Here is a 14,805-nt window from a genome sequence, read left to right on the forward strand (position 1 = left end):
AATGTAGGAGGAGAACCACCGTAACACAGTGCCTCCCACTCCCACCTCCCGCAGTCGTCGCAGAAGGATACCATGGTCGATGGTATCGAAAGCCGCCGAGAGGTTGAGGAGAACTAGGATGGAGGGATGGCCTCCATCTCTGGCTCTCCAAAGATCATCGGTCAATGCGACCAAAGCGGTTTCTGTGCTGTAACCGGGTCTGAAGCCTGACTGGAAGGGGTCGAGATAACTTGCTTCCTCCAAGGACCGCTGAAGCTGGAAGGCCACCACCTTCTCAACAACCTTCCCAACAAAAGGGAGGTTGGAGACTGGACGATAGTTGTTAAGGACAGCTGGATCCAAAGATGGCTTCTTCAGGAGGGGTCTCACCACCGCCGCTTTTAGCGCGGCGGGGAAGTGCCCCTCCCGAAGAGAGGCAGTAACAACCGCCTGGATCCAGCCTCGTGTCACCTCACTGCTGTTGACAACCAGCCATGAGGGACACGGGTCCAGTACACAGGGGAGGCACTTACAGCCCTCATGGCCTTGTCCACATCCCCAGGGGCAACATCCTGAAACTCAACCCAGAGGTGGTCTACCTCATCCTCTTGTGCCTCGGCTGGAACTGCGGGGATGGAGTCCAAATCCGACCGAAACCGAGCAATTTTGTCCGCTAAGAATTGGGCATAGTCCTCAGCTCTACCCTGCAAGGGTTCCCCCGTATCCCTCCTATTTAGGAGGGAGCGGGTTATCCTAAACAGGGCGGCTGGGCGGGACTCAGCGGACGCAACCAAGGTGGCAATGTGAGATCTTTTCGCTGCCCTAAGTGCCCTGATGTATTCCTTGGTGCTGGTTGTTAACATTGCTCGGTTTGATTCGGACTTGTCGGACCTCCATAGGTGCTCTAGGCATCTCCTCCGGCGCTTCATCTCCCGGAGCTCCTCGGTAAACCAAGGGGGTCTCCGGGATCCGCCGCCTCGGAGGGGCCGTAGTGGCGCAATCCGGTCAAGGGTCTCCGATGCTGCCGAGTGCCAGGCAGCAACCAGAGTCTCTACCGGACTGTGGGCGAAAGTATCAGGAATGACCCCAAGCTCCGTCTGGAACCTTAACGGCTCCATAAGTCGCCTGGGGCGGAACCACCTGGTCTGTTCCTCCTCCCTACAGTGGGGGTTTGGTCTCCGGAAGTCGAGCCTCAGTAGGCAGTGATCTGACCACGACAGGGGTATGATCTCGTTACCCCTCAGACCAAGATCACAAATCCACTGCTCCGAGAGGAATACGAGGTCGAGCATGTGACCTGCTGAGTGGGTTGGGCCCCGGATTACCTGGGTCAAGCCCATGGCCGTCATGGAAGCCATGAACTCCTGCGCCCCATCAGAGTGTTCACCGAGCGACGGCAAATTGAAGTCCCCCAAGACCATAAGCCTAGGGAACTCAATTGCTAGCTCGGCTACCGACTCGAGGAGCGAGGGGAGGGCTGCTGCAACGCTGTTGGGAGGCAGGTACGTTAACAGCAGACCCACTTGACCCTTGAGGTCCAACTTTACCAGCAGAGACTCACACCCGACAAGCTCCGGAGCAGGGATCCTACGAGGTGCTAACGACTCCCGGATAACAATAGCCACACCCCCACCCCTTCCCTGGGCTCTCGGCTGGTGCAGCACCTGAAATCCTTCTGGGCACATCTCTACGAGGGGGACTCCTCCCTCCGGGCCCAGCCAGGTTTCAGTAATACATGCCAGGTCTGCCCTCTCGTCTAAAATTAAGTCCCGGACGAGAGGAACTTTGTGAACCACAGACCTGGCATTTAGCGACAGCAGCCTGAGCCCAGGGTCCTGATTACTTGCGCCATCTGGCCTCGGAGTGGGACTCATAGGGCCGGAAGGAGGGATCTCTGTAACGTAGCGAACCCTCCTTCCCCGGTAATGGCCAGCCCTAAAGTCCCCGCCATATCTGCCCTCCCTGTTACGACCGTAATGCTGCGACCCTCTCCCGTGTCTCTGGTCCCCTCAACCACCCCCGTGCCCCCCGCATTCCCCGGCAGGTCCTCCGAATCATACATACCCATGCACTCACCCAGGCAATCCCCACGTAGCAGTTAAAACACAAAAATTACAACAATAATAATGGTAAAAAGTGGGACATTCATTCATCCCATACATATCCCATGCATATCCCGTACAAAGAGAAGGAAGAAAGATGAAAGAAAAGGAAGAAAAAGAAGATAAATTGCGCAATTGATTAAAAGTGCAAGATCAGATAACATAACTGGCTCTCAGCGTTCAGGGTGGTTGAAGTGATTGCCTGAGTTTTGACAACAGGATAGAATAAAATATTGTTGTTTGGTTTAGGGTTTAGTGTATGTGAACCTATGCAATTTAATTCATCTAGTTAACCATTGGGTAGCATTTAGGCCCATATACATTATGTGCAATTTTAATCAAAAAGGATTAATATTCTAACAACATTCCTCTGTTACATTGAGCATAATTACATTGCATTTAAATATAATACATTATTTGAAAAGAATATTTGATTTGCAGAGTAAAATGTACTCTTGTGAAGTGTGACATTCATATTATAAAATTGGCAAGCGAAGGCATTTATGCTGTTAACACTCTTCTGTTTAGGAACTATTAGTACAAGAGGGCTGCTAACATTTTTAGAATATCAGTACTCCTCTTGGAAGGATAAATGGAAAAAGTTATGCAAGGTAGACATGAGAGATAAAATAATATTTTTAAAAAATTAGGCCTCTGGCTACTCTTGAATTGGCTTCTCTATTCAGATTTCTAGATAATGGCAAACAAGTGAGTTGCATTCCATCTTTAGCCTACTTGCATGTGCCTTGAACTGAAAGCCACTGGTATTTTTACAATGAAGGAATGCAAAATGTTAGCTTTGGATGTAACTTTAACTTGTGTGCACATAATGGACACTACTACAAAAAACTTTTCTTAACTATGCACAATTGGATTAGGAAGGGGCAGTTTGCCTTCTTCATCAGTATAGAAGCCCAGGTGTCAAACTTGATCGTGTCATGTGACGTATTGTGATTTTTTTTTTTGCCTTTGTGGAGTGGGGCTGGGCGTGGCCTGTGCATGACATATCCGGCCTGCAGACCACCAGTTTGGCAGGCCTGCTAGATGATTTGTCAGGAGGTGAATCCTATGTTCTACAATAGAAATTATTTAAAAAAAACGTTTTATATAGTTTGTCAGTCTGGTTGTCTGTACTTATTGGTAATTCTTTTTAAGAGTTTCAGTCTCAACCTTTCTTAGGATTAAAAATTGGATTACATTTTTACCTCAGAGCATATAAGATGTGACCTCAATATGGAGGAAATTGCTATCTGTTCTTTACCATGTTTAAGATCACTTTATGGCCCAGCTGTAAATCATGAACAAAATAATGCATACCAATTGAGATGGTATATCCAGGGCTTCTTGGAGAACCTAAGAGTTGATATCTAAGATGAGATTTTCCTTGTGAGGCCTCTTCCCAGTATCTGATCCAGAGTAGCTCCCTAGTTTTCAGAGGAAGTAGAAAAAAATGGAGTGAAAAGACACATAACCAATCGTAGTATAAAAGTGAATATGGGCTCTTGCCTGTCCAGAGGCAATATGAGTGAGTAGTGAAATGTGTATTTCTCCAATTTCCTTATATCTTCACAAGTACTTATCATTATTTCTGAAGCCTACATTAAATATTGTCTTATCTAGAAAGCTGCTGATCATTCAGTAGTAAGAGAGGGGGTGGAGAGAAAGACTCTTGTGCAATAATGCTGAGAAATTTACCCAAGGCCAAGTAGACAAATGGTATACAGGAAAAAAAAGCATACACCGGAATCTTTGAAGATAAGATTTGCTTGAATAGTTTCACTTTCCACAGGAACATGCAGAAAAATAGTTAAGATTCAGTCTGAAGTTCAGAGCCAAGAAAGGTTCATCCGTCAATTTATAAGCCAGTTTCAGGTTCCTTATATGAGTAGAGGGCAATGACATGCAAGGCACAGGAATCAGACAGTTGTTTCTAACGAGGAAATATGGTACCAATAGAAGAGTGTATATTAACTCAGGGTTGAACTATGGAGTCCTGGGTGCCCTCTGAGATTGGTTGTTTGCTTGCAGACATTTCATTACTGATTATGTTACCTAGTTGGATAATGAAACATATGCATGTGAAGTTCAGAAGGTATGAAGGACTCCAAAAGAGATGGGGATCAGAGCTGCCTCTTAAATAAGACTGCAGCCAACTGTTTTTAGTTAAGACAGGCATGTCTTGCTTGGCAAGGAGCCTCATGGATCACTTTGACTCTGCTTTCCACTCTGATCACCATGTCTGAGGACTAGGAGGCCTTATTTCATCTTTTAATTCCTCCAGATGTTCTGATGCTGCCTGTATTTGATCAGCCTCCGGTAATTCCTGCCGTGGTATCAGCTAAGGCTGATCAAACACAGCCTCTCTTGAGGCTGGCATTCCAATTTAATGGCAGAATGTCTTCAAATTCTGAGTCATCTGAGCTCTGGGTCATGACACCACATTTGTGAAGATGGCAGGGACCAGAACATAGACATTCTCTGGTTGCTCTGATGCAGCAATATAAGAGGACTTTGATCTTTTGCTTGGGATTTCAGAAGGTACTAGGTACTTATTTTAAAGGGGATGCTTGACAATCCAGAGGATCTGAATAATTATTTTTAAATGAGTTTTTTATGATGAGTTTTAAGTTTGTTGGCAACTTATCTAATAAACAACTTGGCCCAAGTAGCAAGAAACCAGGGAAGAAGCTTTTCAAATCATTCAAAGATATTCCATCTTATCAGACTCACTCACCGTAAATGAAAATGAGAAATTCCTCTTACAATTTCCAAGATTCAATATTTACCCCAGACTTACATTAAAGGTACTCTCTTGACATCTGTGTAGTTTTTGCTTACTTGATTTTGTCCAGCAGCTAAAGACTTACTAGGACTGTCAATTTTGTTTATTCTGATGATAAATTTTAATATTGATCCTTTTAGATTGTACACAGTCCAGAGTTCTGTGGGAGGACACAACAATATTGAAAGTGTGTTCAATAAATAAACAATAAAACAATAAACATGAAACTTTATGCTTATTAAGGATAACTCCCCCCCTTGGTATTGGAAACAGCAATATGAACATATTGTCATGAATTGCAATGGAGTTTGTAATGAGAATATTTTTCAATAAAGATGAAGAATTTATATGCAACTACAAATTTTGTATACAAACTAGTTTATCTTGCTTTCATATTATTTAGCTCGCTCTTGCAAGATCAGTGGAACTATCAAGCAATATAAAGCATATTATCAAATGGAAGCAAGATAGTTTAGTCTATTTCATATCTTAGTCTAGGAGAGATGACTGAGACCTACATTCCACTTATGGAAATCCTCATGGAAACAGGAATTATTGGTATTTCCTGATTAATATAAATCTGCTCAAAGAAGTAGTATTTTAAAGGAAAAATATATAATGTCTCCTGCACTTGCCAGGCCTTCCCTGGAATCCTTTCTAGGCTGTTTTTCTTTCCCCTGCAGCTGAGTCTCTTCTGATCTCAAAGCACAGTGGGACGACCAGGCATGGCCACAGCACAATTGCAGCTGAAAATCCATGGATGTTACAAGAGTTAAACACCTTCTCTCTATCTCTTCCCCCGGAAATGCCTTCTGATATCCACATTAGTATTGTGAGACAAGCACAGGTCAGAATTCTGAAATATAATTCTGACCTCATACAAATTATTTATAAAAATGACAGTTTATTGTGTAGAAGCCTGTGGACTTTAAACATACTTCTGAATAATGTTGATAGAAATAAAAATGGAGTGAGAGTTCACTAACCCAGCTCTGGACTGATGGAGTTCCAGGTAATGATGTAGTTTTGTCATAAAGGTATTATGTAGTACTTGGCCAATAATGTGCTTTTTTTTCATTGCTTTGGTAACTCATTTGAACTGTAAAAGTAACGGTTAAAAACCACAGAGAGAACAAGAAAAGGAAGAGAAAGTAATTTTCTTAAAATGATATTTTTGATTTAGCATTAAGCAATTATTACTGTCACAAAATGAATGTAGGTAGAAAATAACAGATCTTGAGACTTGGCAAGGAGACATTCTTCCTCCAAAGTATTCTTTAAAGTAGTTTTAATGCTAGGAATGCTGAAGAATACCAGATATTTCTCATGATATCAGTAATTTAAGAAATTCAACTTTTTTTAACTCAGCAAATTTAGTTACCCAAATTATTATTATATCTCAAAGTTATTTTTGTAATATCTCTGAATTTTAAATTGCTTCTAAGATTGTTGCTATTGTAACAGTACCTGTTTAATTTATGATTATCTTGATAAAGAGCAGAAATTAAGTCTACAAAAGCTAAACTTCAGTGGATTAGATTTAAATTTAAGTTTGTTTGGTAAGTATCAGGATTTTTTGTAGCTTGAAATATATTCATAAAGTTAAACAAAATGATAAGGCATTTGTTTCTACATTGCAGGGAACTTTTGGACATGACTTGTCGCCTTGCTAATACCTTAAAAAGAAATGGTATAAAAAAGGGAGACCGAGTTGCGATCTATATGTCTGTATCTCCAATGGCAGTGACTGCCATGTTAGCTTGTGCCAGAATTGGTGCTGTTCATACAGTTGTTTTTGCTGGATTCAGTGCAGAATCTTTAGCAGGAAGAATAAATGATGGTGAGTAATTTTTAGAGGGGGAAATCCTTTTCAGACAATCTCATGGATTGTTTGGTTATTGCAGGGGAAATGCAATTTTTTCATTAGAAAATCAACATATCTATAATATAGGATTTGTTGAACTATGAGAATTTGTTGTAAGCAAGGAATCTTCATAAGCTGTTACATGCTGTTCTACTTTCATAACTATATTTAGCAGAAAAACAATTCTGAACGTTTCATTACTATATAGGCTCTATTGCCTTACAATATATTATGTGCTATTTATTTTTATTTATTAGTTTATGATGCAAAACAGAGGAATAGATTAAAATTTTCTGTCTCTATAATTGTTTTTTCTTCCTAGCTAAATGTAAAGCAGTGATCACCTGTAACCAGGGAATCAGAGGAGGACGGATCCTAGAACTGAAAAACACCGTGGATGAAGCTGTAAAGAATTGTCCAAGTGTCAAGTGTGTTTTTGTAGCCCAGAGAACTGACAACAAAACCCATACATGCAGTCATGATATTCTCCTTGAAGAAGTATGTTCATTGTGCTCATAATACTGATTCTTGGAGACTGCCTGAAAAAGTCCCTGTAGTTTCCTTGTAGTTTTCCTGTAGTAGCCCGGAGAACTGACAACAAAATCCATACATGCAGTCATGATATTCTTCTTGAAGAATCTCTGGTTATTGGAGACTGCCTGAAAAAGTCCCTGTAGTTTTCTTGGCAAAACCATTTTTCAGAAATGGTTTGCCATTGCCTTCTTTCTAGTGCTGAGAAAAAACGAGTGATCCAAGATCACCCAGCTGGCTTTGTGCCTAAGGCAGGACTAGAATTTAGTCTCATGGTTTCTAGCCTACCTTAATCTCTGTACTAAAGTGATTCTTTAGTCTAGTCCAATAAAGTATCATTTCAGTAAAACTTGTCCGGACTGATTCCTGAATTTCCTACCTCAAAGGGTTGACATCAATCTTGCAAGCCTGCCTGTGTTTTCCATTCCTTTCCTCTTTTAGTCTAGTAAATTTGAGTGGAGCTGATCTTAGCTTTCTAATAACTTAAGGGGTGCTTTGGTTTTTGTAACTATTTCTATATATTTTTCCAAGGTAATGTCTGTGGCTTTATACAGATAGAGAATTAAGGTTCCCTCATCTACCACTCTACCTGGTCTTGTTTAAAAGATTGCTAAGCCTGAAGTCACTTCCTTCTGTTTTTCTTCCCAAACAGTATCACACACAAAAGGTCCAACTCTTTTGACTCTCTCTTGGTAAAATGTAGCTAGTTAGGTACAGGGCTTTGTTTACCTTTGTTGTGTGTTTTCATTAAATAAATCTCATTTTTGTTAGAGTCATAATATTTACTTTAGGAAAGTAAAAATATATTAAATTCCTATTCTCAGGAATGTTCCTGTGCAGATAGGAATCTTCCACCAACAACAGTTGCAAATTTATTTCCTAAAAATTCTCCATGAAGAAATAATAAGCAGAAATTTAAATTACTATAAAAAGCAGAGGACGCAGTTGAAATCATTCTGCAGCAAAAGAGTATTTGTTGCCTGAAATCTGTATAAATAGTCAGCAAAATTGGAAGAATGTCATGAATGAAATGGAAGAGGACATGGATGATATCTATAAAAGACACTCATGGCAATGATTCTAGGAGAAGTATTGAATTAAGTATTCCTAAAAATCTAATTTATACCATTCAAGGCATGGAACCTGAATTTTAAACTGACTTTTCAAATAATAATAATAATAATAATAGCCTTTGATGCTTTAAATGCCAAAATTACATTACATACTTGTTATTTCTTTGTGAAATGTGAAAAAAATGAAGAAGGAAAACATACTTCTGCTATATATTTGAGAATATTTAATATACTATTGCTCCACTTTTCATTTAATTGTTGATTTAAAAAATATTTTTTTAGGAGATGGCTAAGGAAGCATTGGTTTGCCCCCCTGAAATTATGGACAGTGAGGATATGCTTTTTATGCTTTACACTTCAGGAAGCACAGGAAAACCTAAAGGAATTGTTCATACTCAGGCTGGCTATCTGCTTTATGCTGCTGTAACACATAAGGTACCAGTAGAATCTTTAGAGTTTTATTGTTTTACTTTAATATTTTCAATAGTGTGAAAATCAGGTTGATGAAGAATTTTGATAGCGTTGGAAATTTTGAACATGATGTGAAGTGGAAAAAAAAAGATTTAACTAGTGTGAAATTTGTTATGACTATGCAACGATCTAGATTTGAGGAGAAAAGGGTGGTGCAGAATACAAAGGTGTTCACAAAGTATCTATGGACAATTTATTTAAAAAGCTGCATATCTGGAAAAGATACATTTTTTAAAATCACATCATCTAAGTCACATTTCCCCCCTTTGAATTTGGATTACTGAAGAGCCCTCAAAATTATATATATGCAGATTTGATAAAAAAACAGACTTCTCAGGCCTTTACATTTAATTTTGGAATGCTACATTTTAAAAAATAGGGCTATTGGGCCAAATTTCAAGGCAAATGTACCTGTTGACAAGGTTGGTTAATTATACCCTCAGTGTGTCTCATAATAGTTTTTTATATATACTTTACTATTAAAAGAAATAAAATAAAATAAATAAATAAATATAAATTGTTGGAAGAATGTTACTTGAAATTGCTCTCATTTTATGAAATGACAGGGAGCAAAATCTCTGTTTATTCTTTAATTAGAGGTGGAATAAATTTTCTCATACGACTTAAATTCTGAAACCATGACTGGAAGCCATAAAAAGTTATTTGCCTGAATTTGTGATCATTTCTTCACACAAGAATAATAACATATTGATTACTGGCAAGTATTTCTTGATCATGATAATTTTTCATTAGTATATACTGATTCTAACTAGCTATATTGTCTTTGTAGCATGTTTTTGGCCTCAAACAAGATGACATTTTTGGTTGTGTAGCAGATATTGGTTGGATCACAGGACACAGCTATGTTGTTTATGGACCACTTTGCAACGGAAGCACCACAGTTTTGTTTGAAAGTACTCCTGTTTATCCAGATCCAGGTAGACATTTAAAATATAATATATAAAAACAGCAGTGGACCTAAGGAAGGGCAATTAGTCAAGATACAATCATTTGTTTCTTGTGAAGATTTAAAGGTTAATCACTTGCTTGCCTATATAGGGCTAGTTTGGTCCAGTGGTTAACGTATCAGACTAAAATTCAGGAGACTATGAACTCTAGTTCCACCTTAGGCATTGTAGAAAGTTAGCACTCACCCCTCTCCTAGAAGAATGAAATATTTTAGGAAATATTGAAAAGGCAAAATATTTCCCCTAAAAGAGAAATAAAAATCTTAAAGGAAACAGAAACTAATCCCCAGCTCTCTGCCTCCAGCAGATATTTTGGTGCTAGTTTATCTACAAGATAAAAGACCTGAGCTCCAGGCTGATGAGATTAAGACATGACCCTCAGGACATAATAGGATTAGCCCTCTACCCATTTAGCAACAGAGCTCACCACATGGCTGGGGATATTACATCAGCCCAAGGTTCAACCAACCTTAATTCAGACAAACATGACTCCACATAGAAGTCTGCAACCAATAGGATATATGCCCTTGCCACAGGAACAGGAAGCTCAAGGTCAAAGCCCAAGAGAAGGTATAAATAACACTCACTCTCCACTCCATGTGGTCAGCTACCCAGGACTTCAAACACATGTGGTCCTGTTCACCATTAAACCATCCTTCCAATCAGCCTCCATGTTTCCAGTGTCTTTCTTCCCACTTGGAACTGAACCCAGATGGACATTTCTTCCCACAGCATGAAAGCCAGTTTGGTAATTTTGGGACAGTCACTCTTTCTCAGCCAATTCATTTCACAGGGTTGTTGTGGAGAAAATAAGAGGAAGGTGTATGTTCAATTCCTTGAGTTATTTATAAAAATAATAAAGGTGAGATTAAAAGTGTAAAAAAATAATAATTCCTGCCTGCAACCTTAGATTACTGGTATCAGTAAGCAGGAAGCAAACCTGCATATGTATTGGTTACTTTCTTGACCAGGTTTAGATTATTTTATCTGACTGTTGGTTTGATAGCAGCTGTTCCTCATTTCAAAGCCATTTCCTCTGCCCTCTATATTAGGGTTCCTTAAACCTCTTAGGCAGGTCAAGGGAAAGAGACTTCTGGCTGGCTGGAGAATTACTAAAAATTGCATCTCTCCCTAATTTGCTAATAGAAGACTTTTCTGTGTCAAATAATACAGGTAGTTCTCGACTTACAACCATTTGTTCAATGACTGAAGTTTTAATTGCTGCACCTACTATACCTGCCCCCTCCCCCCATCTATGTCCTCTTGGCTTCCTGCTCTCCGAGCTGCTAACTTCTGCTATCTTCTTGATGTTGCTGCTACTGACAAGACATGCCTGGTCTGGCTGCTGGCTGTGCTGTGCTTTTGCTGCAGGAGGAAAGAAAAAAAAAGCCAAAAGCAGCCTCAGAGCTCGGAAGCCAAAAAAAATCACTTTGCGCTGCACACAAAAAAGTGAAAAACAACCCCAGATCTGCATTGCACCAAAAAGTCCTTTGTGGTTTGTTTGCTTTTTTCCCTTTCTCTCAGCACAAAGGGGTTTTTGATGTCGTGGCTGTTTTTGGCCGTCTTTAGTAACGTGAAAGGGATTTTGCTATTGCTCTGTGACTACTTTTTGATTTTTTTTTGCCTTCTCCAGTCTCCAGTCTGATGTTTTCAGCTGTATTAGATGGCAGTGCCATTTTTGGCTTTCCAAAGCCTTTCTTTCACTATGCAGCAGTGGACCAGTTATTTTTCATGACTAAAAATGGAAAGTATGGATGGTCAAAGTCAGGGCCAGGATACAGCAAATTGTTATGGATTTGCAAGTAGCAAGTAGAAAACAGCACAAACTATTTTCAATTGAAGCTGTACTGGAAAGATAACATGCAAGGCCCAAAGAATAAATTCTAGTCTTAAGAGTTGTATTGTACACAACAAACTAAATACCTTATTGCTAGACCTGTTGTATTGTACACAACAAACTAAATACCTTATTGCTAGACTTTTTTTTAAATATAAATGAAATGCCAACAGTCCTTATATGGGTCTAATTACAGAGCTGTGTCATCCTTATATAGATTAGTAGATTTTCAGGCCTAAAGTCTGGATTATACAGAATGTTTAAGATATATTGATTTATTTCAGTAACTCAAAAATACACATGTTAAACCACTAAGTTAACAAACTATAAAAATACTTATAGCCAAAGTTTGATTTTAATTTTAATCAGATTTTGGGGGGAATTAACAATTACCGGTAAATTAAAATTCACTCTGACTTGGAGATATGAGCTCAGTTTGAAGGTTTTTTTAAAAATTCAATAGCTTTTTAAAGCTATTTTGATGAATAAAAATTAAGATGTGGGCCATTTGTTGCTACTGTTTTCTTCCAAGATGTCTCTTCATTTTCCTTCACTAATATTCCCTCAGGATCTGCCACCCAAATATTTTAAGTTTAAGGTGCTTTAGCTTCTGAGTCCAGAAAAAAAAATCAGTCAGATGCTGCCACCTTCTGATACTTCAAAACAGTGTGAAACACGCACACAAAAACACAATATTTTTTCAACTGTATTTAATTGTGATAGTTTTAATTTTTTTTACTATTTGACTCTGAAGATTTAAAATAAGGGGGCAGTTTTGTATTTCAAAATGTGTATGGTTCCATATATTTATTGTCATTTAATATGAAATATTCTGAGCTTATAACACTTCAAGAGCTTACCGTGCTTCTTAAAATATATGGTTATTTTAAGGTCGCTATTGGGAAACTGTGGAAAGATTAAAAATTAACCAATTTTACTGTGCTCCAACTGCATTACGTTTGTTGCTAAAGTATGGGGATGAATATGTGAAGAAATATGACAGATCTTCTCTTACTACTCTTGGATCAGGTGAGAATGGACAAGCTAAATTTTATGTCTATTTAAAATCAAAGAGTTTGCTAGTTTGCTGTGGAAGGAGAACTGAACTTTTTACAGGAAACTTGCAAAGACCATGGAGGTCACTCTCTGTTATTTCTTTATGTTATTCTTTTTTTTATGAAAAGAATTAATAGAGTTGAATAGTGTCAGCTAGTTATCCTTCTCTCAGTTTTTTTCTTACAGTATTGGTCATGCCCAGTTTTTTAAGCAGTCGTCAAGTTAAGTTACTTTATTATCAGTTATAAAATATCCTTAATACTGTAAATATAATTATTTATTGTGCTGTTTTGAATTGTAGTGGGGGAACCAATAAATCATGAAGCTTGGCACTGGTACTACAGTGTGGTAGGAGACAAAAGGTGTACCCTTGTGGATACTTGGTGGCAAACAGGTAAATCAACTTGCGAATAAAAAACCACTTTAAAGTTTATTGTAAAAAAAAGATTTTTGTAACAGGATTGTCGAAATCTGAAATGTCTTACTTGATTCAGCTGTTTCAGTTACTAACTTTCACAGTTTTAATTTCAACTTAACTTCTGTGGACTTTATCCCATATTTAAGAGGTTCCCAATGGTGTGTGTGTGTAAATGCACTAATGTGCCTATTGTCCCTGCCCCATGTTAGTTTTTTTCATTTTTTTCATTTTGTTTCTTTAAATTTGTAATTTATTTTATTTATTTAAATAAAAGTAACAGTATAGCCTGAGTTTCAGACATTAAGGTTGCTAAAGATTTTGTTTCATTGATAATTGTTGCATTTTTTCCAAAATAAAATAATTATATGTCTATTTTCTTAACAAATTCTGAATTCGTTCAGTTACACTCATGATATGTATATGTACTGAGTTACACTCATGCCACAGTATATATACTGAATGTACTGAGAATTTATTTCATTTTGGTTGGAAATCTTCAGTAAAGGAATTGTGTGAAATACGTTTTTTAAAACACAAAACTTTTACAAATAGGAATTTCTCAGCCTTAGATTCTAGATAGGTTTATGATACTGCAAAAAGAAATGCAAGGTGTAACTCAAAATAGCTAAAATATGATGCTAAATTTAGCTGTAACATAAAAATAGGCCAAAAACGTTGCCTTATCTGATCTTGCTTCCTGTAACTGTACTATCTGTGATAAGATTAAGATCCTATGTTCCTTTTTTTCTGATAACTTCTGTATTTTGAGCATCCTTTCTGAATATATTTGTATATAATTTGTTTTTGCTCCTTAAAATCTTGCCTCAAGGGCTACTACTGTATTTAAAGAAATAAGCCTTATTATTCAGAAGTAGTTTCCTTTTCTTTTTCCCAAACTTCCCCATTTTTTGCTTTATGTCATTCTTGACTTTTCCCCTCCATTCTTTATTGAGCCACAGTTTGTCTCTTTTCTGCTTTGGCTAGTATGTTTGTATAGTATAAGTTATTCTATGCAGAAAAAGGTGTTGCAAAGAACCAAAATTATTGGACAGTCTTGTGATTATTACTTTTAACTGGTTTCAGCTCTGCTTATTTTCATTTCTTTCCTCCCCCCCTTCTTCTTGAGCCAACAGAATCTCTTAAAAAATTGCACCATATTCATATAAGCAAACATTTACTTACAGTTCAAATAATATGAGAAAAACAGTCTGTGATCACATACCATGAGAGAAAATGAAGGAATAGTAACGGGTCAACACACAGAGCAAGGTTAATGGAATTTTCCAGAACCTCACATTCCCCAAGGGACCACCTAATTTGCACATATTAATATGGTATTGGCTGTTACAATTAACCCTTCCCTGTACATGTACAGTTGTTCAGCCCAACATGAATAACAATTTGAAGACAATGCAGCTTAAAAAAATTCAAAATGTGAAAATACAGTTAAGAAAAAAACCCGAAACCATAGTATTCTTTAAATATCAAATGAAAGATTGAAATAAATGCTCAGGTTTTTTTAAGCTATCAATCTTGAGATCATACGTATATGTCTCCATGAAAAGAAAACTCCAAAAATATGAGTTCACCATGAAAAGTGACAAGGTGATAGAACAAGTAGAATTCTCAGTGTTGATTCTTTGGCCAATTCACACAAGTATAAATGATCTTCAAACTAATATTACACAAACTAGGGTAAATATGCTCAATTGTCAACTTATGAG

General features: G+C 37.9%; 1 protein-coding gene across 3 annotated transcripts in view; it reads left to right on the plus strand.

Annotated features, from left to right (window-relative positions):
• ACSS1 (acyl-CoA synthetase short chain family member 1) overlaps window positions 1-14,805 on the plus strand; it is a 48,426-nt gene that overhangs the window by 23,005 nt on the left and 10,616 nt on the right. The window contains exons 2-8 of one of the 3 annotated variants that reach the window (XM_032216482.1): window positions 5,547-5,875; window positions 6,504-6,703; window positions 7,050-7,225; window positions 8,614-8,766; window positions 9,593-9,740; window positions 12,499-12,636; window positions 12,965-13,057. In XM_032216482.1, coding sequence (XP_032072373.1) covers window positions 6,517-6,703; window positions 7,050-7,225; window positions 8,614-8,766; window positions 9,593-9,740; window positions 12,499-12,636; window positions 12,965-13,057 — 895 coding nt within the window. In that variant the 5' untranslated portion in view covers window positions 5,547-5,875; window positions 6,504-6,516. Of the gene's footprint in view, window positions 1-5,546; window positions 6,704-7,049; window positions 7,226-8,613; window positions 8,767-9,592; window positions 9,741-12,498; window positions 12,637-12,964; window positions 13,058-14,805 lie in introns of all 3 variants that reach the window. The other 2 variants (XM_032216478.1, XM_032216481.1) reach the window with 2 other exon arrangements.

This window comes from Thamnophis elegans, chromosome 4, assembly GCF_009769535.1.
Source record: "Thamnophis elegans isolate rThaEle1 chromosome 4, rThaEle1.pri, whole genome shotgun sequence".
Taxonomy (NCBI): domain Eukaryota; kingdom Metazoa; phylum Chordata; class Lepidosauria; order Squamata; family Colubridae; genus Thamnophis; species Thamnophis elegans.